Below are 27,642 nucleotides of genomic sequence, written 5' to 3' on the forward strand. Positions count from 1 at the left end.
TCTTTTTTGATGGTGCTGCACGACGGCATTTGAAGCTGCATTAATGATACGTCTTCTCTGACGGGCATTAATCTTTTTCGGCCGTCCTGGGGACATTTTCGTACCGTAAGAGGCCGGATCCTTAAAAAAAAATTAATAATTCGATGATTACGTCCTATTTCACGAGCGATCCAACGATTTGAGCGTCCATAACGATGATGAGTCAAAATATCTGCTCTTTCCACCTCAGTTAAAGACGGACCACGTCCCATTATAACAAATACTGAACCAAACCGAACACGAAATAACAATATAAACAAAAACACATCGATAAGTTACAAAAGCAAAGTGGAGCTATCATTATATGGAAGCCGATTTTCAGTTTAGTATACTTTATTATGGTATAAGGAAGCGGATGTGAATGGTTCTTTGTAGAGTCTAATGTTTTTGGTCAACAAACATGATACAAAAGAAAAATTTAAGAAAAGTTTAAACACTTTCGTAAATTACCAAAAAATATGGGTGGAGCTATCTTTTTGTGGAGCAGTTTATCTCTTTATCCTAACAAACAACGTACAGGCACATATCTAGACGGCGGAAGAACAGCCAGCCTATTTTTGGATATCGACAAGGCGTTTGATAACATCTGGCATAAAGGACTCTTGTAAAACTATACCAGCTCCAAACACCACGATACCTAATAAATATAATAATAAGCCTAATAGAACAAAGACATCTAGAAGTACAAATTGACAAGTCCCTGCCCTTTCTATTCTATCTTGACCAAGGTGTCCTACAGGGATCTCCTCTCTCTCTATTCCTATACAATGTGTACTATCATGACATATACAACCATAACCTTCCGAATAAAGAAGAAATTGACAAGACAGCGTATATACTATAGTATGCAGACGACACCGAACTGATCGTACATGATAAAAGTACTGTTAAAGCAGTGGGAAAACTTCGGAACTTGACCAACAACACTATGCAATGGTTCTACAGATGGAGATTGACACCCAACCCAACCAAAAACCAACTTCTGCTCTCCAACCACAAGATTAAACAGACCTCACCAACAATAACTACAGACGGACACAAGACCAGACCAACCAACCACATCAAATACCTAGGTATTACCATTGACAATAAAATGAAATTTAACAAACATGGTAAAAACATGAGAGCAGAAGTCACAAAAAGGACCAAACACTTTAGAGCACTTACGTACAAAGACAAAGAAATCAACGCAAGAACGGCCACAAAAATATACAAAGCCATCTGTAGACCATTGCTGGATTACGAACACATAATTAGAGCTAACACTAGAGATACAATCAAACAGCACATATAAACAACTGAACAAATCGTCCTAAGACTAATAATTAAGATAAAACACTCTGACAACCCTTTATACAACCCCTCCAACCAACTGCTATACCAACGCATAAATGTAATATGAAATCACCGAAAGACTCTTACAACTACAAAAAAAACGGAGGAGCAACCAGGACAATTGGGCAATTCTAAACTCACTTTGCCTCACTAGGCAGACAAGACAATCCGACTTTACCTTTCTTTCAAACACCCTCCTGGAACATTTTAAGAGAATGTAATGGAATAATATAATATTGTACAATTAACTAAAATGAAATGTATAATAATAGGAACAACCATTATAGCAAGGATAGAAAGCCCAAATGGTCGATAACCCGTTTCGTAATGAAATAAAGATTGATTATATACAGGGCGTTTCTTAAAATTTAGGGGGGTATTTTCTGAGTAATTTTAAGAATTTTTTGCCCTTTGACGATTTTAAGAAAAATGCTTTGTTCCCTAGATACAAGACCATAAATGTCTATTGACTAATTTTTTTAAAATTAAAATGTTTAAAATAAGTGTAGCAAGATAGTGTGAATCTCGAAAACAACACTAGTAAAAATGTTGAACGTTATTTAATTTCAATACGTTTCCAAAGGCCGTGTAAGGTTAAGGGGTCAATTCGGCCCCCACGGGCGATCGATCTGAAATTTTTACCAATTGTCCCTATCACTCAAAGGACTTGCCACATAAAATTTCAACTTCCTAAGTCTCACCATTCAAGGGTAGGACGGGGTTGAGGGTGAAAACTTTAAAACGCCATATCTCGGGAACTATTCATCGTACAGCGTGGGGCAAAATGGTGCGTCCTTCAGTAACCACCTTCTTATTTTCATATACTTGGAGATTTATCGGTTGATGCCAAAGGGCCGAAATCTCAAAAAAAAAACTTAGGTGATTTTAGAGGAGTTCGCACTTTAATACACTAACCATTTTTGTACACTGTGTAGAGCGCCTCTCGAAGTATCTACCCATGTTGAATCAGATTTGTATCAAATTCAGTATTTGGGATCTAACGATTCAAAGTATAGGTATACAGGGTTATTCACCCAACCCGTTCATTAGAAGTTTACTAGGATGTAAAAGTGATACGAATTTGAAAATTTGGAGTTAAGTTAAGTTCGGCATATACTATTTTTTTAAAATATTTTCAACTTGCTGTCACTTCCGGTTTAACCGGAAATAGCTGTAACTTGCTTATTTCAAATGGAACTCTCAGTATATTATTTTATTTTTAGATTCTACATAATATTTTGGGTACATTTTCTGTATAATATTCTATACTTAGTTCTTACCGTTTTTGAGATATTTGACCTTGAATTCGATATGCCTCTGTAATGACCAATTTTAAAATTGCATATCTCTGTAGTTATTAAAGACATAATATCCATATTTTTCAGAATATCAATACATAGTCTTAGGTTCACTCTTTCACTATTTACATGGCTTAGTATTACACAGGGTGTCTAAAATTCAGCTCCTGACATTTACATTTTTGAAGTTGCAAAAGTCGTTTTTTTTTAATGGGACACCCTATAACTTTAAGCAGTACTAAGTAGAAAATGTAATTCTCCATTGAACTGTATTAGGGTTACCTATACCTATTCCAAACCATTTTCGAGATAATTAAGTTTATGTGAAACTAATAGTACCTACATATTCATTTTGGTAAATTTTTGTTCTTCGCGTAGTTGGCCATGGAAAAGAAATAATGACAGTTATTACTTGCATTGTGCGCTTTTGTTTTTCGGTGGCTGTTAGTAGCAAAATTAAAGTGAAACTTTGAATCAAAATTGAGAATATCAGCGTTTGTGTATTCTTCCATTTTGTTGTCCATGTGTTGTTTGGAATAGGTATAGGTAACCCTAATACAGTTCAATGGAGAATTACATTTTCTACTTGGTACTGCTTAAAGTTATAGAGTATCCCATTTAAAAAAAATGACTTTTGCAACTTCAAAAATGTAAATGTCAGGAGCTGAATTTTGGACACCCTGTATAATACTAAGCCATGTAAATAGTGAAAGAGTGAACCTAAGACTATGTATTGATATTCTGAAAAATATGGATATTATGTCTTTAATAACTACAGAAATATGCAATTTTAAAATTGGTCATTACAGAGGCATGTTTTTAATTCAAGGTCAAATATCTCAAAAACGGTAAGAACTAAGTATAGAACATTATACAGAAAATGTACCTAAAATATTATGTAGAATCTAAAAATAAAATAATATACAGAGGGTACCATTTGAAATAAGCAAGTTACAGCTATTTCCGGTTAAACCGGAATTGACAGCAAGTTGAAAATATTTAAAAAAAATAGTATATGTCGAACTTAACTTAACTCCAAATTTTCAAATTCGTATCACTTTTACATCCTAGTAAACTTCTAATGAACGGGTTGGGTGAATAACCCTGTATACCTATACTTTGAATCGTTAGATCCCAAATACTGAATTTGATACAAATCTGATTCAACATGGGTAGATACTTCGAGAGGCGCTCTACACAGTGTACAAAAATGGTTAGTGTATTAAAGTGCGAACTCCTCTAAAATCACCTAAGTTTTTTTTTTGAGATTTCGGCCCTTTGGCATCAACCGATAAATCTCCAAGTATATGAAAATAAGAAGGTGGTTACTGAAGGACGCACCATTTTGCCCCACGCTGTACGATGAATAGTTCCCGAGATATGGCGTTTTAAAGTTTTCACCCTCAACCCCGTCCTACCCTTGAATGGTGAGACTTAGGAAGTTGAAATTTTATGTGGCAAGTCCTTTGAGTGATAGGGACAATTGGTAAAAATTTCAGATCGATAGCCCGTGGGGGCCGAATTGACCTCTTAACCTTACACGGCCTTTGCCACTTTTATTTTTTTTATCATGAATACCTACAGTGACACAAAAAAGTCTCCATACAGTTAGTTATCACACAAACTTATGGAGTTTTAGAAGCAACATAAATAGTTTATTATCAAAATATATAACAATCTATAACAAGGAACATTTCTTAGTCCATTAACAATGATAATCAAGAAATTAGTCAAGGAAATTCCAATTTTAGACGAACTTTTCTTAATATTGGACATATTCTTGCACAAAAAAGTGTCCATACGATTTCATATATCTAAACTAATATTTATTAAATTGAATTAAATTATTGGAATAATAAATGTTTAATATTTTGTTGGGTTTCCTTTAGACTTTAACACTGCATGTAATCGTCGATTCATAGAATTAACTAAATTTGATGTTACATTAGGCGGTATTTTCGTCCATTCTTTTAATAATGCTTCTTTTAAGTCATTTTCATTAGTAATTGTACGTGATCTTATTTTCCGCTCTAAGTGTTCCCACAGATGCTCAATTGGATTTAGATCTGGCGATTGGGGTGGGTGATTTAAAGTATTCTTAACGTTATATAACAGCCATTCTTTTGCTGGACGCGAGGTATGTTTTGGATCATTGTCTTGCATAAAAGTAAAAGATCTATCAAGACCCAACATTTCCGCACTAACTTTAAGATTTGTTTTTAAAATGTTCACATATACTTTGCTGCCCATTATTTCATCAATAAAACACAGATTTCCTATTCCTGCTGCCGACATACAACCCCAAACCATAACGCTTCCTCCTCCATGTTTGATCGTTGCAGATAAATTTTTAATTTCAAGCTTAGTATTAGGTTTTCTCCATATTTTTCCTTTGCCATCCGACCCATGAATGTTAAATTTGCTCTCGTCGCTAAAAATTATGTTGTTCCAGAAGTCCTGGTCCTTATTTAAATGTTCTTTAGTATATTCCAACTGTTTTAGTCTGTTAGCTTTCGAAATAAAGGGGCTTTTTGCGGATGGACTTGGCTTTATAACCATTGTGTCTTAAAACATTTCGAACCGTTTCGTTACTGCAGTTAAGGTTTAAGTCTTTTTTTTTTTATTGATTTGCGTGACGGTTACTTTTGGATTTTTCTTAATGTGACGTACAATATATCGTTCCACTTGCACTTTCAGAATTTTTAGGCGTCCAGTTCTTAGTCTTGTTTTTACCATACCATGTTTTCCATAGCGCTCAATTGTATATTGCACTGTTGAGTTAGATCTTGTTACCATGTTTGCTACTTTAGTCATTGAATGGCCCTCACAATACAATTTAATGATTAACTGCCTCAAATCGGCATCAATTTCATGATTTTTTGAATTCATGATGTACTATTTGAGATGTTTTTAGTAACTGATACATATTATTGCGAAGTTAAGCACATAGGAATTTCTATTTATCGGCGTTCTTTCGCAGCAAAAAAAGTTTATTGCGTCCATCTTTGAATCGTACGGAGACTTTTTTGTGCAAGAATATGTTCAATATTAAGAAAAGTGGGTCTAAAATTAGAATTTCTTTGACTAATTTCTTGATTATCATTGTTAATGGACTAAGAAATGTTCCTTGTTATAGACTGTTATATATTTTGATAATAAACTATTTATGTTGCTTCTAAAACTCCATAAGTTTGTGTGATAACTAACCATATGGAGACTTTTTTGTGCTACTGTTTACGAACGCTGAGATGACTGAAATGCATTTCATGTATGGATTTGCCGATGGAAATTCGTTACCGGTCAGAAAAATTTTACATTGAACGATTTTCGAATCGTAATTTTCTCAATCTAAAAATGTTCGTAAGAATTCATCTACGTCTTCGTGAAACAGATACATTGAAAAGAAGTGGAGGTGCAGGAAGACCAGTGTGCAGTGAGAACAGCAGAATGGGAAGAAAATGTGCTAAACATAATAAAGGAAAATCCAGGTCCTTCTACTAGAAAGATTTATAGGCGCAGTTTGTCGTAACTTTTTGGAACGATCGTTTCCTGAATTTCTTGAAGATGTACCGTTGGTAACTAGAAATGCAATGTGGTTTATGCACAATGGAGCACCAACGCATTTTAGTAGGATTGCTCGCGAATTTTTAATGGAAACATAAGTAGATCGTCGGATTGGTCGCGGTGGACCTCACTTATGGCCAGCTAGATTCCCAGATTTGAACCCTCTGGACTATTTCCTATGGGGTCATTTAAAATCATTAATTTACACTAATCCAGTGAGAAACCTAAAAGATTTGAGAAATCGCATAATTTATGGGTGCAATTAAAAAAAAAAGACCTAGTATTTTTGAAAGAATTCGGCTGCCAATATGGAGAAGATTAGAAGCGTGCATCCAAGCTGGCGACAGTCATTTTGAACAATTATTGTAGCTTTTAATAAATTTCATGAAAAACATTTATCATCTTGTATCTAGGAAACAAAGCATTTTCCAAAAATCATAAAATTACTTAGATAATAGCCCCATAAATTTTTGTCTAACATTTAGGAAACACCCTGTATATATACACATAAAATCCGAATTTCTATCATCAACCCCTTAGTTGTCACAGCCTCCCCCTCTAAATTTTCAAATGGCACCATACCATGTGTGGCACATCGTTGCAAAGGTTATTGCGTAAAGAATGCATTCTATTATTCATTTTGTGTGTTCGCATGAAATTTAGACATAAAGAAATTAAAAATTTGTGTTCATTTTGGTCAAACTACTGATAGCAGTACCAATGTTTTTCTTTCATCTTATGTTTTTACCGCAATGAGTTAACTTTCAGTTAATTTTGAACTAAAAATGTCAACATGGTTTACACGACTGCTGAAAGAATCGAAATTGTGCGTTTTTATTTAAAAAATAACGACTGTGCACGAGCTGCACCTCGTGCTTTTAATGAAATTTATCTCGATAAATTCATTGGTTATCAATATGTTTTAAAGTTGATGAAAAAATTCATGGAAACTGGATCAATTACAAACAAAAAACATGAATCAGAAAGACAAATTATTAACGACTTGTTGAAGTTGCTGTTTTGGGACACGTTGCTATGGATAATAATTAGTCTTTAAGTCAACTTTCCCAGGCATCGAGGGTTTTAACAAGCAGTGTATGGAGAATTATAAAAAAGCACAAATTTCACCTATACAAGATAAAACTTGTTCAAGAACTAAACGAAGGCAACAATGATCGAAGACTGGAATTCTGCGAAATTATGTCTAATAATTTATTGAACAACGTAAACTTGTACAATATTTGTTTCAACGGAGAGTGTATGTCTTTTTTTAACAGAAAAATCAACAGGTATAACTGTAGGTATTGGTCAGACACAAATCCGCATTTGTCTAGGGAAATCCATACCCAATATCCACAGAAACTTAATGTTTGGGCAGGTATTCCAGATCACATCGTTAGCTCGTTTTTTTTTACTGATAGCAATTTAAATGGCGCTACTTACCTTGAACTTTTTGACACTATTGTTGATCCACGTATAACAGAACTACTGGAAAATTACGAAAATTTGTTTAGAAATGAACTAGTTTTCCAGCAAGATGGTATACCTCCTGACTATACGGTTCTCGTTTAAAAATTTTTTAACAATCGGTTTCCTGGACGATGAATTGGAAGACGGGGTCCCATCGAATGGCCGGCTATATCACCTGACCTGTCTCCGTTGGATTATTTTTTATAGGGGCATTTGACATCCAAAGTGTATGCAATACAGTCGATCAACATTGAAGATCTTAGGAAGAGAATAATAGAAGAACGTCGACAATTGATACCGCAAGTTTTCGCAAACGTTCGTGCTCTCTTTCAAAGTCTTCTGTATTATTGTATGGAAGTTAACGAAAGTCACTGAACAATTACTTTAACGCTAATTGCTATTATTCAGCAGTTTAACCAAAATAAATACACATAAAGATTTCAATTTCTTTATGTCTCAATTTCATGCAAATACACAAAATGAATAGTAAAATGCATTCTTTATGCAATAAACTTTGCAACGATATGTCACACATGGTTTGATGCCATTTGAAAATTTAGAGGGGGTGGCAGTGATGGTTAAAGGGTTAATGACAGAAATTCGGATTTTACGTAAAAAGATGTCCCCTTTGCTATCTGTGTTGACATGTCTTGGCAATTTTCAACCAAAAGATAATAAGGGTGACTATTTTTCGTTGAAAAAACCCTGTATAGTAGTCCAATACTAAGGGTGATGAATCGAAATCGATTTGAATATATCCTATCTATGATCCATTTGATCAACGATTCACAGCCGAGAGATCTCGAAAACAGACTTTCCAAAACTGTTCCATTTTTTTATCTTTTACAAAGAAAACATTTTATTTGTTGTAATTAATATTATAACAAGAATTATTAATCTGATGTTTTTGTAGCCATGGAAACCAATCCAAGGCATACCCTGACCGAACTTTCTTTTATGTAATGTTAATTAAAATGAAATAAAACCTCATTTCACGTGAAAGGGTTAAAGATAAGTATAGGACATCTTAGTATCACTCGAAAGGGCATTAAATAGTGGTTCTAATGAATACATAAAAATGTATATCTTCCATTTAAAATAAGCAAGATATACTAAATCATAAGTGGGCAAGATGTAATCAATGTTGTTGCTCATCCTGTATATCAAAATACAAAAGAATTATTTTTAATTTGAAGAAGAGTTTGTTGTTAAAACGTGCCGCTCAAAAACGGTAATTAAGTAATCCATTTAACTTAGAAAAAAAATGATTTCATGACCCTTGCATTTTAACATTTTATTCAATTTCTCAAGAAGTATTTGTTTTAGACCTATGGATTATTATACAAACTAATATTATTTTCTTCTTCTAATTTAAAATATGTAAAAAGATATAGGATATTAGGTTTAAAAAAACGTAAGTTTTCATTGTATCTTTTTTTTGCGTACTCTGTATAAATGAGAATATTTTTAAAATGTGCCCTATAAGGTCCCACATATAAGTGTAAAAACAATTTTTCATCAAAACCAGTAATAAAGTCGTAGTTGTCCGAGGCGCTCTTATTGGACCACCCTGTATACAACTGTGACACATCATTTAATTCGGAAAATAAACTGCTTACCAAAAATACAATAAAAAATTCAGGTCTGTATTTCAAAAAATGAAGTTGATGATGGTTATCAAATTACGAAACCTTTGTATTTAAAACCTAATGACGCCATTTTAAGAAGAAGCAAAAGTGCTCATATGGAGGTGAAATTTTTGCTCGAAAACATTTTCAAATAACTCAAAAAAAGCCATTTGGGCAAACTTCGTTTTTTTTTTATTATCTTTGGAAATAATCAAAATTTTCTAAATTTTAAATCGGCATATCACAAAGCTTGCACAACTTTGTCCCAATTTAAGAGACCTCGTACCTTAAATGGTTTTCGAGATCCCAATGGTAAGCAGCGAATTTGAATTACCCTGTATAGTTGTTAGGGCTTGTAGTATTAATACAGAAATCTTAGAATACTGAGGAGATTCAGCTTTTGAAGGTTCTTTATTTTGCTGACTCAATATCTGACTCACTAGAAGTGATGACAATTTCAACATCTTTAGGCACTTCGATAATAATCTCATCAGCATCCACTTCTTCACCATTTTCCTGACTTTTTCTCTTTTCTTCTTCTAATTTTTTCTTCTCTTCCTTTTTTCTTTTGCTTTCTAATTCCAGCTGAGATTTGATGAGACGAGCTCTAGCTTGTAATTCAAGAAGCTCCAAAACACTAATTAAATTTGCTTCACCAATGGCTTCTTTCTCCTTTGCAGTTGGTTTTTCACCACGATTTATTTTATCTTTCAAGTGTCGAACCTCCTTAGCTGTTTCCTTGTCAAGCTTCTCTTTTTTTACCTTTTTTGTTCTTTCTCCTGGCTCATCTTTCACCTTTTTCCTCTTGTGTTTCCGTTTTTGCCTGTTATCTCCCTCATCTGGAATATTCCACACATGAAAACGTTGAAAAAATTAAATTTTTTAATCACCTGAAATTACCACAAAATCATCGTCACTGATATCATCAAGCGAAATAATGTCCACAGACTGATCATCATCTGTGCTACTTTCTTCTTCGAGAGTCTTTCCATCAAAAATATATTTCAGCCTTTTATTAGAGATTCCCAAGAGCTCTTCCAGCAACATTGAATTGATCTCTTGAAGATCCATACTCTAAATTAGATGTAGGTAGTATACATAGTGCATTATTGTGGAAAAAATGTTTTATTTTATAGAGCCCAGGTAAATCTGTTTACCCCGTACTAAGCTCTGCTGGTTTGCAGTCAGTAAATTGAACTTTACAGTACCAACCTGACATTGTAATATTGTTGATAAACAACTTAATCAGTCTGATTAGAGATTTTTTTAAGAAAAATTGCAGTCATTTCTACAACTAATCTCTTCCTTAAATTAAATATTTTTGTCTTACTATGGCTATAAGGTGCACTAGTTTTTAACCTAAAGGCAATTTGAAACATTGCACTATTCAATGTTTCACAGGTAGTTAAATCTATGAAATAATTAGCAAATGCATTTGACACTGGCAAGTTTCAATAAATACTTGATTGTGTCTGATTAAGTCAAAGCGCCAAATTTTCAAGAAAGTTATCAACTACACCAAGAAGTTGTCTTTGAAAATGGATAAGGATAGTTCAACTAGCAGTTCTTGTACATCTGAATTTAGTTTGATGCAACTAGACTTCAAACAGGAATAAATTATTGAGACACTTCAGGTATTTAAAAGTATTTTTAAGAAATTATGAAAGTAATTTAGATTATAACCCCTCTGTATCGAAGGACAAATGAATACTACGAAATTAATGCAGTAATAACAATATTCTATTTACCTTCATACAATCTGCAGCCATACATTTAATCTTCTTTGGTTTAATAATTTTTAATACTTGTTTCATTAATTTCACGCGATCATTAGTGTAGTATGAAAGTTCATGTTCACTATCCAGATCCGTGTCGCTATCAGATGCCATCAACTTTGTGAGTTTCTTTTCCTTTTTGCTTCTCTCAGATTTGCTTGCTTTTTCTTTTGAGTTTTTTGACCCAGGGTGGAGATGGGAATACATGTTTTCCCTGAAAGCAATGTTTCTGAAAGTTCTTCTGCCTGGATCTGAACTTGTGCCAGTTATTTCGTCTAATATTTAATACAGCTCTGTTTTGTTTCCTTTTGCTGAGTTACTAGTTAAGGTTAAGTAGCGAGTAGTAACTTATGAGGAGGGTACTTAAGATTTAAATTTTTTTAAAAAATATTTCAGTTCTAAATTTTAAATATCAAAATATCAGATAAACATTGGACAACTTATTTTAACTTAATATTATTTAACAAATCGAACATAAGCATTTATGAAGCCGTGAAATTAAAACTGGCAGCGCTGCGGCATTACACAGTAATGCGATTAGCTGCTTCAGTTAATCTTGCTTGAAGTAATATGACGATAGAAAGTACAATTCGATGAATTTTGTTTGCAAAAAATGTATAAACAACGATAATACTGATAATTGTTTGAAATTTTAATATAAATATGTATATACCTATATCAAGCATTATCTAAATTAATGCGGTAGCATAAATGAAGATAACATCCTTGATTTTTTAACAATAAAAATTAGCACTTTTTAGAAATGAAAACCTTATGCCGTGGATCGAAAAGGACTTAATCGCAGGTCTTTATCTTACTTTGTATACATATGCCTGATGAGGCCAACAAATAGAAACCCATCTCGCTAATCTACAACATTCTTTTCAACATTGAAATAGTTATAAAAGAGGAACTAACTAAAATTTGAAACTTCAACTCCGTGCATATTTGCTTATATGCGTTTTTCATGTAATTTTTTTAAATCATTTCATTTTACGACTTTTTATCACTCTCTGGGGGAACGTAGATTACAACTGAAACATCCCGTTCGACCCACCGCGCTAGCAATACCAAAAGGATATATGCGTATGGCGATCGTATACGTAGAGAGTCAATCAATTGTGGTGACTGAATAGTCACAGATCTAACATGGTAAAAATATGTTTGGACTCATGTTTTTGTTGTGGAGGAGATATATCAATATTCGTTTTTATTTTCCCTTTTTCTTGTGTGGTCTATAGTATGAATAAATATTAGTGTGACAAATGATGGGTAACTCTACTCCAATGATGCTTCTTCGTAGCTTGTGACTTGGAGGTGTAAAGCCTTGACATTAAATCGAAAATGTCATTGGGATGACATTTGCATTTGGCAATAGATATAGTCTGTTACAGTGACATTGAAGTGTTTTTGTTTGTAGGGTTTGTTTTTCCCATTTTCTAAATAATTTTCCTCTTCAGTATTTTGTTGCTTCTTCTAAATAAAATAGAAAAGAAACATATAAAGAAGTAAGTAACGAAAAATAGTTCATTCTTCAAATAAATAATCAGAAGTACGTAGAGTTACATACTGTCTATAATCGTTCATAATAATAAAAATCTGTACGTCATTCTTTCAAATTTTCTTTTGTTGACTCATTTTCTTTGTTCCTTTTTCTATTTATGAATAAAAATTAAAGGGCAAAATCACATCTCTATGAGTTCTAGAGGTTTTCACTTCCAGGACACAAATTAACTTTTAATTCCTATTTCAGAACAAACACCTCTCGAAAGCACCATGGGAAAAATCTTCTTAGAACATATAGGGGGCATCCGTTTGTTTTCTTGCGCGCGGTGCCACACAAATCTCACTAACCGTACTGAACTAATCAGTACACGATTCACTGGAGCCACTGGCAGGGCCTTTCTATTTAACCGAGTAGTGAACTTGACTTACAGTGAAGTTCAAGATAGGGTGATGCTCACAGGTCGTCATATGGTAGGTTTTCACAGAACTTACTGTCAAAACAGTGTCTGAAGATTTCATTTAGGTCAGGGATGTCTCCTGTAAAGCATGTGACTCGAAATTGGGATGGATGTATGAATTTGCAACAGAGGACAATCAGAAATATAAGGAAGGACGTATAATATTGGAGAGAGCCTTAGTGACTGAGAGTGATGGAATGGACGAGCGGTCATACCATGAAAGGAGGCAAAATAATTAGGTCTGAAAGTTTGATGATGACAAAAACTTGAATAGTTAATTATTTGTCTGAAGATTGAATTAGGGTTTGTGACAAATAAGAAGCATGAAGGTTAAAGGGGAGGCATGCAATTGATTATGATGGTTGTTCAGAATCATAAACATAGTCTATTATTCCCAAAGATACTCTCATTTTGAACAAAGTTATGTTAAAATTCAAACTGTAAATCTCAAAACTATTTTTATTGGATCCATTGTCCAGGTTTTGTCCTTAAGAGGAACATCACATACAGAATAGATGGTTAAAATACAAACATGTTAAACTACATTTTAAAATCACTTTTTAAGCACCTCTTTTGCATCTGATGATGCACTCAGGGGTGAAACTCTGGTCACACATACAATAAAAAGATTTCTAAGACTTAGATCGGAAGACTTGTTTTAATTTTGTTTATGGTTGTTTAGAGTGAGATTCATATTTGGAAACTTATACAAGTGTTGCATTGTATTTGGTACAATGTAGGAATTAGACTAATGGAATATTTCACCTAATAATAAGGTTTACACCCAGACCCAATCTGACAAAAGCCTTGTATTTGCACAGTTTAAAACATTGTTTAACCAGACTGCTTGGGTTTAGATGTCCATAGATACTAAGCATTTTGTATGTTTCTATATTTCTAAATGCGATATAAAATTAGTCTTTCAGGTGTCAAGATTAGACTGTCTATTATCTATAGCCCATATTACTAAATATAATACTAAGGCCGGATTGTACAGCTGAGGTTGAAATCCAATCTGAAGTTTAAGGGCGCGATTTGCCATATATTCTGTTGCTTGAAAATGCCAACAAAAAATTGTTTTATTTTTGTGTCTGTGCTTTAATGGTCAGTTTCTGATTCTTTTTTATAATTTAAAGCCTTGTGATTAAAAAAGTTCGCCTTTGTCTCATTTACATGATGATCAATGATAAATGGTCAATAGATAAACATTTAAGTTTTTATGGTCGTTTAAGATACTGGTTTTTTAATGTTTAAGGATTTGTATTAGCTAGAAAAACATAAGTAAAATTTTGCTTTTTGATGCATATTTACTGAACTCATGCAAGTGCTAGCAATAGAACATACCCATTAGATAGGCTTATGGATGACATTCCATAAGGGCAGAAGGGTTTAAGTTCCCATTTAATAATTTTATAAATAATTATTTCTAATTTATCTTTATTTGAAATTGACCTTTTTAATGATTTGTTTATGTTTGTAAATATTCGTACAAATTTATGTCTAATAAATTTGTTCTATTTTTGCATACAATAAAAGTGAGAAAAACGAACATATTTGTCAAATCAGCATTTTATTTCAAGCTAGCTGTCACGAAAGCAAACTTTTTAAGTTAAAAAACTATAATTAGGTAGAAAAGACAGAAATTAGGAAAACCCACACACAAAGTTCTTGTCGGATTTATTACCTGTTATAATCTTAAGTTTCACTTAAGACGGAGTTTAAACTAAAGGGACAGAACCAGGCCTAAGTATATTATGATATTGATAACAATAAAGAGTTGTTGAAAAAAGTTATTTTATTAGCTTTCCTAACTCTTCAACTTTTGCATTGTGACGACTTGTCACATTCTTGTGTGCGGTGATTTTTTTAATTAAAAAAACGCGGGAATTTAAGTATTAAGAGGAGTTTAGAAACAGTTTTCAGTTCATTTTTTAGAGAGTTGGTATTTATAGTTTAATCTGTGAAATAGAAAATGTTCTTTGTTATACGAGTAAAGGTGAGACGACAAACGAGAGGCTCTATAGTTGTGCTTTTAATGTAAAGTATTTAAAGAACAGATTAACTTTGTGTGAAAATTTCTCAGTAGGTGTACGGGATGTTTTTTTTTAAATTTAAACTTAGAAATAACATAGAATAAGCTTTATTCCACCATTTTGACCAGACATTGCTTATTTTACTCTTAGCGATTGCTTTTATGACTATAGCCAGTTGGCCGTATTGAAAACATTTTCAATATCCAGAAGTACCATGACGTAAATTCCCCTATTTTTTTACTGTCTTTTCCCTAATTTTCCCAGTCACATTAATAACATTCGTCAGCACTTGCGCTCGATCTGGCTCTCCTAAACCTATGTTGATTCATGAAACAGTGCTTTCTGGTCAACTTCCCTTCTGTCTGTTATTTGTTATAAGAATTTCGAATGTAGTAAACGAATTGATCCGTGAGGTGCTTTTCATAATCTTAGGAGACTTGTCGCAACCAAAAGCTCCATGCTTCACATCACCAATTTCGTTTGGTTGAGAAAAAGTTTAACTCCTAATGTATAATAGTTTGTACACTTGGTCCTTGTGTACCCTGATTTTTCAATTGTTTGGTGATTTTCTATAGGTTTTCCTCATTATATCTTCTTAAATTTCATCGGAGGGACTCCTTCATTGGACACTTATTCATTTTTTTTCGAGTTATTGAAAAATATTATTCATTTGTGGCAAATTATGAATAATAAAATAATATCATTGTATTAAAATTTTAATATTTTCCTCGTGGATGCATGAAAACGCGCAAATTGCTTCTATTATAAAATAAAATTGTAATCCCTCAGAGAAATACTGATTTGTAGCGCATTAAATATTTACTGATATAATTGAGAACGCTTTTTGTTATTTATGCAAAATGGCATTAAATGCACCTACCAATCTATCTACAGGGTGATTATGGTAATTTGGCAATGGTGATATTCTTCAAACTTATAATCATAGTTAAGAATATTGATCATAATGACAGAGCCTGTGGACTTTTTTTTTATTTGTCAAAGGCCTTTGAGACCATTAATCATGAAATCATCAATAAGTAAGAAATATATGGCTTGAGAAGTATGCACTGATTATTCGTTACTTCTCATTCGAATAATAAATGTCAGACGATCTGTAAACCATAATGGGAATCACATTTTTCAAAGATTCATTTTGTCATTTGATCAACTCTTACTTATTTGATAAAATTTTATTTAATTTTATTAGATTATACATTAAGTTCCGATAATATCCATTATTACTGGACCACTTTTGGCTCCACATAGGTAAAAGTTTGATCAGGTTTATTCTCAAAATAAATATCTCAAGTAGGTATTACACATTGATTAACAAAACAACTGTTTAAGTATCTATTAATACATTCCAATTAGTTTAGGATACTCTAATTTAAATTCAGGGCCACTCTACTTAAATGTATTTAATCTATTATAACGAAAAAAAGGAATTCCCGAATTTTTGTGAAACTGAAGAATCTTAAACAAATACGTTTCTGTATCTAAAAAAGAGATCTTCTGAATCTGGTGGAGTTGCAGAGTCTCAACACAAATAAAATTTTAACCGGTTTCCACTTAATTAAAGGAAAATTTTTGTGTTCGCCTTCCTGGACAAGTGGTGAACTACGGGATAAGAAATTGACTTTGCGAAGTGAATATCCTCATAAGGCCAGGCCGGCATTTAGGCTTAATCGCAAAAATCTTTCTTTGCAGCACTTTATAGTGATTCTACAACATAAGTACAAAAATGTCCCAACTTTAGAGGAAATTATAGAGTTATTAGTAAAATACTTTCGAGAGCTTATAATTAGAATATTGCCCTAGAAAGGCTAACTATACTCATTACGAGCAATTATTTGATTATAACTCCTAAAACACGGGCTATTATTTTTTTTTTCATATTAGGGCAAAATTGTTAATTAGTGCTAAAAACTACATTGTCGTAGATACAGAGAAATATCATGTGTTCTGGGGTTGATGAGCCCCTAAAGATTTCTAACATCGATAGATGTTAATAATAGTATCTCAACACTTGTTATTTGCATAGTACTCCTTTGCCATAAATTGTAATAAAGAGTTTAGAGTGATACGCCCATGGTTTCAACGATTTTACTGAGAAAATGTCTATGTCTCGAACAGTTAAATTATCTTCGCGTTTCCATTGTCTATGAAATAATATCCTCAAATCGACTTAAACAGATATAGAGCGAACCTCCTCACCTTTGCACGAGTGGCGTAAGATCGCTTCTTATAACATGCCTGTGACCCTCCTAACCGAAGGTGGAATACTAAAACGGCGCAATGTTGATTCTGTAAGAATTCTTTAGTACTCCAAAAAAATTTAATTAATTAGCTAACTTCTCAGATATACCCACCCTCGGAATTCCTTCGCTGGTCCGCAATGTTCACCTCTCACATCGGCATTTTTCCCAGCGAACTGCTCTTTTCCAATAATAAATTCTGTCAAACTGCATACGAGCTGTATTCGAAGATTATTGTAGTCTACTACATCTACATTACCATCAGCATGTTTCTGGCTTTAGGGTTTCTTTTAATGGAAGACCCTGTGAAGATGTCCGAGGTATTTAAGAATTCTACAACGACCATTCTCTGTGCCACGGCTGTCGGACGGCAATTCGTAATGAGATTGCATCCAGCTTTTTTGAAGATCTTGAGGTTTATTATAGATAATGAGCAAGATTTAATGTGCACTGATGATAAGAAGGTACACTGGTTATGAGAATATGTAGTTAGATCCGATCAGTTGAGGATCCTGATATCACTTGGAGGAGCTTTTTTGGCCTGTCTAGAGTGGCTTAAATATTCATTAATGCAGCAATATTTTCTTTTAGGTGTTAAAAATATATTTCTCGTACAAGAACAAAGCAATATACAACTCTCTCTTCTACCTAACGATGACTTACTTGCTGACACTCTTTTACCTTTTAAGGCCATTTGTCATGGACAATAATTCAGTTCTCACTGCAAATGAGACCACAACGGAATTAAGAAGCTTTCCCATGTCCATATGGGTTCCCTTTGATGAACAAGCATACTATTGGGTATATTAAAAATAAATATGTTCTAAGCCAAATCATTGCTCCCTTTGTAGTTAGCTTATCTCTGGAACTGCATAAATACCTTAGTAATGACATCAATAGTGAGCTCTGTAGACGTGCTTACTCTTCTTCTGATTATCTATCCTGTTTCACAGTTGAAGATTTTGAGCCACGTTTTAAGCAATTTTGAAGCATACATGGGACGGATCCAAGCACTGCATAACATCCAGGATTCCTCGGTAGTCGGAGAGATTACTCTCCAGGTTTGCATAGCTGTTTACAGGGATATTATTGAGTAGTTATCTGCTCCAATTTAAAAAAACACACACACTTAAATAACAAAATTTTAGGTATGTAGACAACCTAAATGCATGTATAAGTGTGTTCATGGTATTAGATTTCGCTCAAAGTTCGGTGCTTTTTGCCACAGTTATAGCTCAGCTTTTATGGGTACCGAAAATTCTGAATCTTTTTCAAAGAATAATGCGAAAACTTACAGAACCCTCCATCCTTTCAATTCTACGGCTTTGTGTTCCTTTACATGCTATATCTGAATCAACGCATCTTTGTGCTTTATTATTATTCCAACGAGATTTGGGTTTTGGTAATGCGCATGCAATTGATTAGTGTTTCATGGAACAAAATCAAGACGTTTCTAGAGTGAAAACTTAAGTTTATTTTTATGGAGAAGCAAATGGTACGATCTTTCCATGAAGGTGAAATATATGATGAGGCTGTTTATAGTCAGAACAAGGAAGCCCCTAAGGATCAACATAGGGCCGTTTGGTGTTATGAGTTTGTCGACCTACATTGCGGTAGATACTCGTCCAAAAAAACTCCACTTTGAGTATAGAAACATGTGGTTTTTCAGATCCTGAAGGCCTCATATTCGTATATGACTCTTCTGTCTAGTGTTAAGCAATAATATGTTATTCGAAGACTGAATGGCGATGATTCTGGCTTTATAAGTAGATAATAGAAGAGGCACTAAAGACATTGAGCACTAAACTGAATAAACATGTCCATATTAAATAAATTTGTATTTAAATTTGTAGAACTGGACTTAACAGAAATGGAAACGTTTTGCGAAGTTTAAGAAACCTCGAAACAACGAACAATTTTTAGCTATGTTTTAATTTTGCTATTTCCAGTATACAGAAATGATACTCACACTAGACACTTATGTTCTACACTCCAGACCATCAAATTCAATTGCTCCTATCTACGACGTATAATTTTATTCTGGAAAATCCAACATAGTTGTTTACATGTAGAAGTGATTATTTATTTCAGTATCCTGATTAGTGTCAGGTCCGGAATTAACGTATCACTTGTATTAGGAATTTTAAATGAGGCTAAGAGGATTGCTATTATAGTTAGTGTCAAGTCTCATCTAGTGTTGTCTTCTATCCTCAATCAAGAAGATGAGTTTTTGTAACTGATTTAGAGAATCCTACAAATATGTAGAGCAATTTTTCTAGACATTAGAAGGTGTTTCTTGATTATAAATCAAGATATCTTGTACGTTTGGAGAGTTCTTTTTAGAAAGCTTAAGAATCTTACAAATATAGAAAGATATAAAGAGTTCTGAAGGAAGGTGATCTTATAAAATCTTGAACTTCTATAAAAATATAATTTGTTTAACTTCTTCAGCTTATTCCTATATAGGGTATTTCAAATTCGACCCTCATCATTGGGATCTTGGAAAGTAGAGGAGATACGAAGAAGTTTAAATGGAGGCACAGTTGCGCAATCTAACGCTTGATCGAATACCATTTTCAAAATTTTAATTTTCCGAGTACTTCCGAAGATATCCGAGAAAAACTAAAAATTGGAGAATCTATTTTTATTTTTTTAGCGTTATTTGACAAGGAAGGTTAAATCTGTAAACACATTTTCATTGTCACTTTTTCTCAGCTACACGATGATATTCAGATTTGCCATCTGACGTTTCGTCTTTCGGTTACCATTATTAACTTTATTTTTTTTATATGCGCCATATTGGATTTTTCGACAGAAAAATATTGCGTTTCATTCTGATTTCATTTATATAGAATTTCTTATAATTTTCTTTTTTAAAAGCCGAAATATTTAAATTAAAAAAATATTACATAGTTGGCCTTGACTCCATCGAAAAACTTTCTTTTGTTCGTGCTATATGACAGAACTCCTCAAACGAAATTAAGGCGCGTGCAGATTTCCAATAAAAATGAGTTTCCGAAATGAAGAGAAAAGAGATACGTTAAGACTTTATTAAAAATTCGATTGGAACAGTACGAAAACAGCTTAAATGTATTTTGAGTTATATACGGAAAGACAACAGCCGTATAGAACATTATTTAAAACTTTGGATGAACATTTAGCTGAGTTTGGTGCTTTTGAAAAACCTAAGATAAAGTATGGAAGTAAAATGGAAGAAGATACTAGAAATAACCTACTGGCAGAGACACAACTAAATTATTATTAAATGTTACAACAAGTGCTCAAATTGATGACCTTCGTCCTGTATGCATAAACGAACACGTCTATTTAAATTAGCGACAGCCCTAACATTTAATAATAATTTAAACACATATTCCTGACCTGTATTTTATTCAAATTTTGGAATAATTTTGATAATTGATCTACACAGAAAAGTTTTTGAATTTTTTTGATGAGATCAAGAAATTATTCTATAAAAGTTCATGGGATGCCTTGGGATATCATAGGATCGTCTTTCTCTTCGAGTGTAAACCTTCACATGCGATGATCAGAATCTTATAAATCTGAACAGTCGTTTTTAGGTAGTTATTTTGAAGAAAATACTTGATTAAAGGTCCCAAAGCCTTTATATGAAAATTATTCTTCTTCACGTTTCTTTAGTTTTTCTGCTCCTACCAACCCGTGTTTCATTTTGAGGAGGTTGTTCATCCTCAGAGAATCGGAGATCAAGAAGACGTTTTACAAACATATTATTCACATGCTTCTCCAATCCATTCCCAATTACTTCTTATTCCTGATCTTTAATGAGTTTGTTGTGTGAAATTTTATTTGATGTCACTTCCTGAACCCATTTTACGATATCTTTTAATTGCTTAAATGGTGTTTTTTATCTATTGTGATTTTTAAGAATTAATTTCCTGGACGTGAGATAAGTGCCTCATTTAGTGATACAAAAAATTCATGGAGAAATTGTGCAAACCACTCAAATAACGAGAGATCGGTGTAATTATCTAAGGAAGATCCAGGTTTGGAGAGGGGTGGTCTTGCGCGGGAGTCTCAGCAGGAAGTTTTTGTAGTACTGATAGTACGGATCTCGTTAGGTACCTACTCGATTTAAAATAAATATAATTTTTCAACTACATATATTTTACAATAAGTTTAGTCCCCATAAACACAATTCTATGAGTATTTGTTTTGTTATAATGAGAGCACAAAATTTAGAATAAACAACAATGATTAAAAATTTAGATATGTATCTATTGAAGTACTCATAAATAAAACTGTAACGGGTGAAAAAACATAAAAATAATATTTATTAAATAATATTAAAATAATAATATTCCTTAAACAAAACTCAAAATCTCTTAAGATAAGAGGTGACTCAAAATCGGGAATATTTCAGATAATATTAGATACATATTGGAAAAGCTGGAAAGAAAGAGTGAGTGTGATACATGAGAGTAATGTTGCAAATCAAACGGAGAATGACTAATATGATTCAAAAGAAACGCTTCAAAAGAATTGAAGCGGTAGATAGGCATTGCATCTTGATAGGGACCTATGGGAAAATCTGAATGATATCTATGCCTTTAGTGTCACGTTCAGACTAAATTCCTTTTCATAACGTGCCAGGGTCAACTAACGTTTGTTACTCAATAACTGCCTGGTTTAGCTCATCAGACAAAGCCAATAAATACCAAACAAAAAAATGTCAATTATTTTAAATCTTTTTAGATCATTATCGAGAAATTATTTCATTGATGTCGTTTTGAAAGTCATTGAAAACTTTTAAATGTTCGTTGTAGACTTCCTGAGTGTTTACACAGATATTCATCAGATATGGTTTATAGAAATATTGAGCAAATAAGTGGCAGAATTGGAACATAATTTAGCAATATTTAATTTTTTAAGTACATATAGCTGACACTTGAATGTTATCATAAGTGCAAACAAAGGCCTACATGAAAACAACCACTATAGTGAAGTGTCCTTTGAGGACATTACTGCATATAAGTCAGGAGAATTTAATGCAGAAGAAAAAACTAATTTTTATTAGATATAGTTTAATACTACAAATATGGGTATTTTGAATGGGAATAGCAGTTGGTATCGGGCATTATATACAATAGATTAAGTAAGTTCAGAAGAAAATAAAAATATTTCTAATTTTGATAAATAAATGAAAACCTTTCCCAATATAAACCGGTGGATGAACGGGTTTCATTTAATAATTAGTTACATAATGAAAGTAGGCACTTTCTTTTTGTAGTTCAGATAACAAATTGGACCACTAGGGCTTGGCCATGTAATGCATGGCGGTTTACCATTCGTTGATTTCATTTCTAAGAAATTCGAACAACACCTACCTAACATATCTACCTTCAACCACATTTGAAGAACATGATCGTCTATTAGGAATCGGTCTCAATCCCAGCTACCACCGATGAGAGAAATGTGTGAAGTGCTGTAGGCTTACTCCTAAAATTGTACTGAAATATGCTTTCAAGATTGTTCTCTCTTTTAGACTGATATGTTGGAAGGAGCTTACACTAAGGCTCACCTAGTGTTGGTGTTCTTCTGCGAGTAAGAATTCGTAGGTTGCGTGTAGATTAACGCGACTGGTTACCACGGTGATGGATGCTTTAAAGGTGTTGTCCAAAGTGACATCATCAGGATCCGTGGAATAGTTTATAAAACAAATTATCCATATGAAAAGAAGCAGGGATCCTGCAGATAAAACGAAAACGTCTTCCAGATCAGTGGTTACATTGAAATCAGTAGCTATGACGAAAATGCTTTAAGGGATGCCGTTGGCAATGTTGACCCTGTTTCCGTAGCCCTCAATGCCGAATATTTCCAAATCTATGGTGGTGGTGTTTACAACAACCAGGAATGCTCAACTCAAATTAACACGGAGTCCTGGTATCGCTTATCACAATGAGAATTGTTTTAATTATGCAAGCATTAAGCACTCATAGGTTGAGAGCTGAACAGAATCTGGCTACATAAAAATGGCCATTGGTTTCAATTTCGGTCACAGTTTTGTATATACAGGGTATTTGATATGAAGTGCAGGACACTGAATAGGAATATTAGAGGAGGTCATTCTGAATTAATTTAACCAAACATACCTATATACCAAGTGTTACAGTTTTCCTGATAATTAAGTTTCTAATATTTTTTTATTTGACCGTGCTTTTCTACAATTATTGAAGTGCAGAAAAACAATAAGCCTTTTTATCACAAAAAAGTACTAAACTTTTTTATTATGTATGAATGGATTGTTTAAATTATTTAAGCCATAAAATCTAAAATAGCTTTGTTACTTACCTAGAACTTCATAAACATGATTTTTCTAATTCGAAATACAGCAAAGAGTCAAATTCAAACGTGGATTTTATTTGAACGCGTATTTGTATGTTTATCCAAATTTCTTAAAAACTTCTTTAGGCAATGGTCGTTCAGTTCTTATGGAAAATTTCTTAAGAAACATTTTAAAAATCAGAACAATTAATCTTAATGCTTTTAAGTATCCACTAAACGCACTCGCAAAACTTAGGCTAGTCATTTATTATTTTGAGATAGTTTCCTAGATATTCGATATTTTGGATCATTTTTAATGCTGTCTACATATTCATCTTAAATAATATTTAATACTATAAAATAATATTTTATTTTTCAATGTAAAGAATGTAATTATTCGGGGATTTCTTAGTTGATTTAAAAAAAAAACAAAACAAAAAATAAACGGACTTCGTAGTTGGCTTTGATTGTAGAATGTCATTAGACATTATTGCAATTTATTTTCATTTGTTTTTAAGTTTATTTGACAATAAAAACAATAAATTGTCATTCTTTGATTAGTGTGTTTCATAATAATTACTTTTATGTTTGAAGTCTTAAATTTAAATTATGGGAAATGATGTTTTTGAGCAACGAGGAATACACAGATATTATTTATTGTTGTGGAAAAGTTGATGGAAATGCTGAGGCAGCTAGACGATTTTACCAACAGAGTCTTTCTCCGTCGAACTTCACATGCAAACGTGTCTAGCTGGACTTATCGTCGCATCAGAGAAACTGGATCAATCCGCCGGAATTTAGACCCCATAGACAGTCGCAATAAAACTGAAGATGGAAAACAAATTCTTTTTGCCTTTATAGCAGATCCAACAACTAGTATTACGAAAGTGGTAAAAGAAAACAATTTCTTAAATTGGAAAGTTTGTTCATTCCTAAATGCCGAGAAGAAACATGCACTTCAATATACGGCAGTGCAAGAACTGGGACTCGATGGTCCAGTGCGAAGATTAACATTTTCTTGTTTTTGCTGAATTGCGATATAGGAAGGTAGAACATTTCTCAGTGAATTCTTTGGACAAATGAGTGAAAATGTATCAAAGAAGGCATTACAAAATACCAAAATTTGCATTATTGGAATGATATGAATGTCAATTCTCATATAAAAAGAAAGACTACCGTTCAACATAAGTTTAATCTTAACGTATGGCATGGAGTTATTGCTGATCATTTCATTGGAGTGCATATATTACCACAGAATTTAAGTGGGTTTTTTTCTTATTTTGCTTTTCTGCATGAAACTTTGCCTGTTCTGCTAGAGGATTTACCCTTAAATTTGCGAAGAGATATAATCTTTCAATACAATAGCTATTCTGTCCATCACCAACGAAGGGTATGTGAATATCTAAATCAAGTGTTCCCTAATAGTTGGATTAGGCGAAATAGGCCCATTCTCTGACCTACCAGATCTCCTGACCTTACGCCCGTTAATTTTTTTGTATGGAGTTGCATAAAATCACTGGTATACGAACAGGAAATTTAAAATCAAAGTCAAAATTAATCAAGTTGTCCAACAACTTAAACGAGAAATGTGACTCGGTATCACCACAACAACAATGAGGAGTACAGCACGTAGATATATGTATTCAAAATGGTGGTTCTCATTTTGAACATAATAAACAAATTATTAATGCTTTATTTACCATTTTATATTATTTTTTTGTTCTTTCAAAGTCAACTAAGAAATTGTCGAATACAGTTGAACTCGGTTATAATGGACTCTAAGGATCTTCCAAAATAAGTTCATTATAGCCAAAGTCCGTTTTAAGGGAAAATATTTTAAAAGGTGATGAAAAAACAGATAAAGGCAAGCTAAAAAATTAAAAACTTTTTATCTCACTTAATAATATAAAAACTAAAAAAAAGTAGTATGCATCTATAGTAATATGTAATAATGTATTATACAATGTAATAAAAGAAATTAATTGTACATAGATACATAAAAGTACATATAAATTTATTAGGTAAATATGTACTATGTACATGCAAAAACAAAAACATACTTTTATGTATAAAATTAATTCTGAATAGTAATGAATTGTTTCGGATTGCTTCGATTTGTTTTTGAAAAATTTGTCTATCAAATGTCAAACTTATTTAATTCTTCAAGAACTTCTTCTTGAACATCTCTTTACTGTAAGTATTTTTGTAAGGTTTGAAGTGATTTTAAAGTCTCTAATTCATTCACTTCCTCGATTTCATCATCATTTACTTCTTCTATCTCATTCATATCAGTATTTTTATTGCAACAAATATCTTTAACAATTTCTTAATCCGTTAATTCTTCAGTAGTTATAAAATCAGCATCAATCCGTATATGGTCTAAAAACTCATCAATATTGTTAAAACCCAAAATATTTTGAATTTCCATCCATTCATGTAATAGAATTTCTTCTTCTGGAGACTGATTTTCTTTTTGTTCTTTTTTTCCATTACAGTTGCCCCTTTTATCAATCTAGAGTATCGAAAATAATTCTGAATTATTTTTGAAGAAATTGATTCCCAAGCTAAAGACAAAATGTTCACAACATCCAAAACTGTCAACTTTTTAATGTCATTAACTTCCTGTATCTGGATAATTTTCCATAATATCTCTTCTCTATATGCTTGCTTAAGACTCCATATCACCCTTTGATTCTATGGTTGCAAAACTGCAGTTGAATTTGGCGGAAAAAATTCAGCTTTAATGCTTCTCAATTGAGGGTGGGGATGCGCTGAGCAATCCACAAGCAACAATATTTTCGTTTTATGGAAAAGTTTTTGGTTCCATTTCATAAGATAACCTTCAAAAATTGTTGAAGTCGTCCCAGCTTTTTTATTTGTCGTGTAATTTGTGGATAATGTTTTCTAATTTTTAAACGTCTCAATTTTTGAAATTTGCCTACAATATAATTTTTTATAAGATAATTGGAATATATAAAAAATGACATACCTATAGGAAGTAATTTTCGTTTTTCAATTCCAAAGTTCAAGTTTGCGCCAATTTAGACTGTAATCTTCTTTATGAAAGTTTTCCGCCAACATATTTTTCGCCTTTCACCATCAACGTTTTATCAGAAGTCAATTTATAAAAAATGCCAGTTTCGTCTGCATTGAATATGTCTTTTTCTTCATAATGTTTGTACAATAAAAGCCAGACTGATGAAACTCAACTGGTGGTTATTCCAACATCTATTAATGTAGCCTCCCTCAAAATTTTGCCAGCAACCACATTATGTTGTTTTTTAAAACGATCTATCCATCCGGTGATATGTACATATGAACATATTACCACTTCGTTGACCAAAAGTTTCCGCTTACAGTTTTAACATATCTCCTGGTATAAGAATTTTATTTGAGTGTTTTTGAAGAAACTACTTATAAAGTATTTAATCAAATTCTTGATGTGTACTTGCTCGAACCTTTTGTTTTGTTTGACTATTATTTTTCAGACCATTTTTAATTTTATCCCGTTGCTTTTAGATATTTGAAATTGTTGGTTTATTTCAAGATAACCTTTTAAACAGTTCGACTTGCAGAGTTCTATTTTCAATTTTATTAATAATGGAATTTTTCACTGGATGAAATTGCATGACGTTTGTTTTTTTTATCATTATTTTTACACATAAAACACGAAAAACAAAACACACAAAATGTTCTGTTGACCTAACCTAAATTTCAAATAAACGCAAAAAGTAAATGCAGATTGTTTCTGAAATCTGGATTTCACCTAAAATAACCCTAGTTTATAATAGACTTTATTATACACTGCGTTAAAAAAAATGAACCACTCTGAAGAAGTAGAAGCAAAACTTTGAAATTACATCTACAGGGTATTTCAAATTCGACCCTCACCATTGGGATCTCGGAAACTAGAGGAGATACGAAAAAGTTTAAATGGGGGCAAAGTTGCGCAATCTAGTGCTTGATCGAATACCGTTT

General features: G+C 32.7%; 4 protein-coding genes and 1 long non-coding RNA gene across 5 annotated transcripts in view; 2 read left to right on the top strand and 3 right to left on the bottom strand.

Moving 5' to 3' along the window:
• Nucleotides 1-9,627: 9,627 nt before the first annotated feature.
• On the bottom strand, nt 9,628-11,475 carry LOC136417463 (DNA ligase 1). The gene is made up of 3 exons (XM_066403162.1): nt 11,083-11,475; nt 10,225-10,408; nt 9,628-10,173 (listed from the first exon to the last, which is right to left on the bottom strand). Exons 1-3 carry the CDS (start codon nt 11,314-11,316, stop codon nt 9,746-9,748), a joined length of 846 nt encoding a protein of 281 aa, XP_066259259.1. The 5' UTR covers nt 11,317-11,475; the 3' UTR covers nt 9,628-9,745.
• Nucleotides 11,476-12,490: 1,015 nt separating this feature from the next.
• On the top strand, nt 12,491-14,853 carry Yippee (yippee zinc finger protein). Its single transcript, XM_066403112.1, has 3 exons — nt 12,491-12,617; nt 12,863-13,086; nt 13,139-14,853. The coding sequence occupies exons 2-3, from the start codon at nt 12,886-12,888 to the stop codon at nt 13,310-13,312; spliced, it is 375 nt and encodes a 124-aa protein (XP_066259209.1). The 5' UTR covers nt 12,491-12,617; nt 12,863-12,885; the 3' UTR covers nt 13,313-14,853.
• Nucleotides 14,854-15,171: 318 nt separating this feature from the next.
• The window catches only part of LOC136417460 (cathepsin L-like proteinase), a 201,437-nt gene continuing 188,966 nt past the window's right edge, over nt 15,172-27,642 (bottom strand). The window contains exon 5 of the mRNA XM_066403157.1: nt 15,172-15,189. The gene's annotated coding sequence lies outside the window, so the exon portion shown is untranslated. The remainder of the gene's footprint in view (nt 15,190-27,642) is intronic.
• Nucleotides 16,420-19,316, bottom strand: LOC136417408 (uncharacterized). Its single transcript, XR_010752806.1, has 5 exons — nt 18,284-19,316; nt 17,621-18,229; nt 17,476-17,568; nt 17,321-17,410; nt 16,420-16,828 (listed from the first exon to the last, which is right to left on the bottom strand). It is a non-coding gene; the product is annotated as an uncharacterized lncRNA (long non-coding RNA).
• Nucleotides 17,472-19,084, top strand: LOC136417407 (odorant receptor 10-like). The gene is made up of 7 exons (XM_066403085.1): nt 17,472-17,825; nt 17,953-18,162; nt 18,213-18,454; nt 18,510-18,609; nt 18,659-18,763; nt 18,819-18,974; nt 19,031-19,084. Exons 1-7 carry the CDS (start codon nt 17,502-17,504, stop codon nt 19,082-19,084), a joined length of 1,191 nt encoding a protein of 396 aa, XP_066259182.1. The 5' UTR covers nt 17,472-17,501.

Source organism: Euwallacea similis, chromosome 28 (genome assembly GCF_039881205.1).
Source record: "Euwallacea similis isolate ESF13 chromosome 28, ESF131.1, whole genome shotgun sequence".
Taxonomy (NCBI): Eukaryota; Metazoa; Arthropoda; class Insecta; order Coleoptera; family Curculionidae; genus Euwallacea; species Euwallacea similis.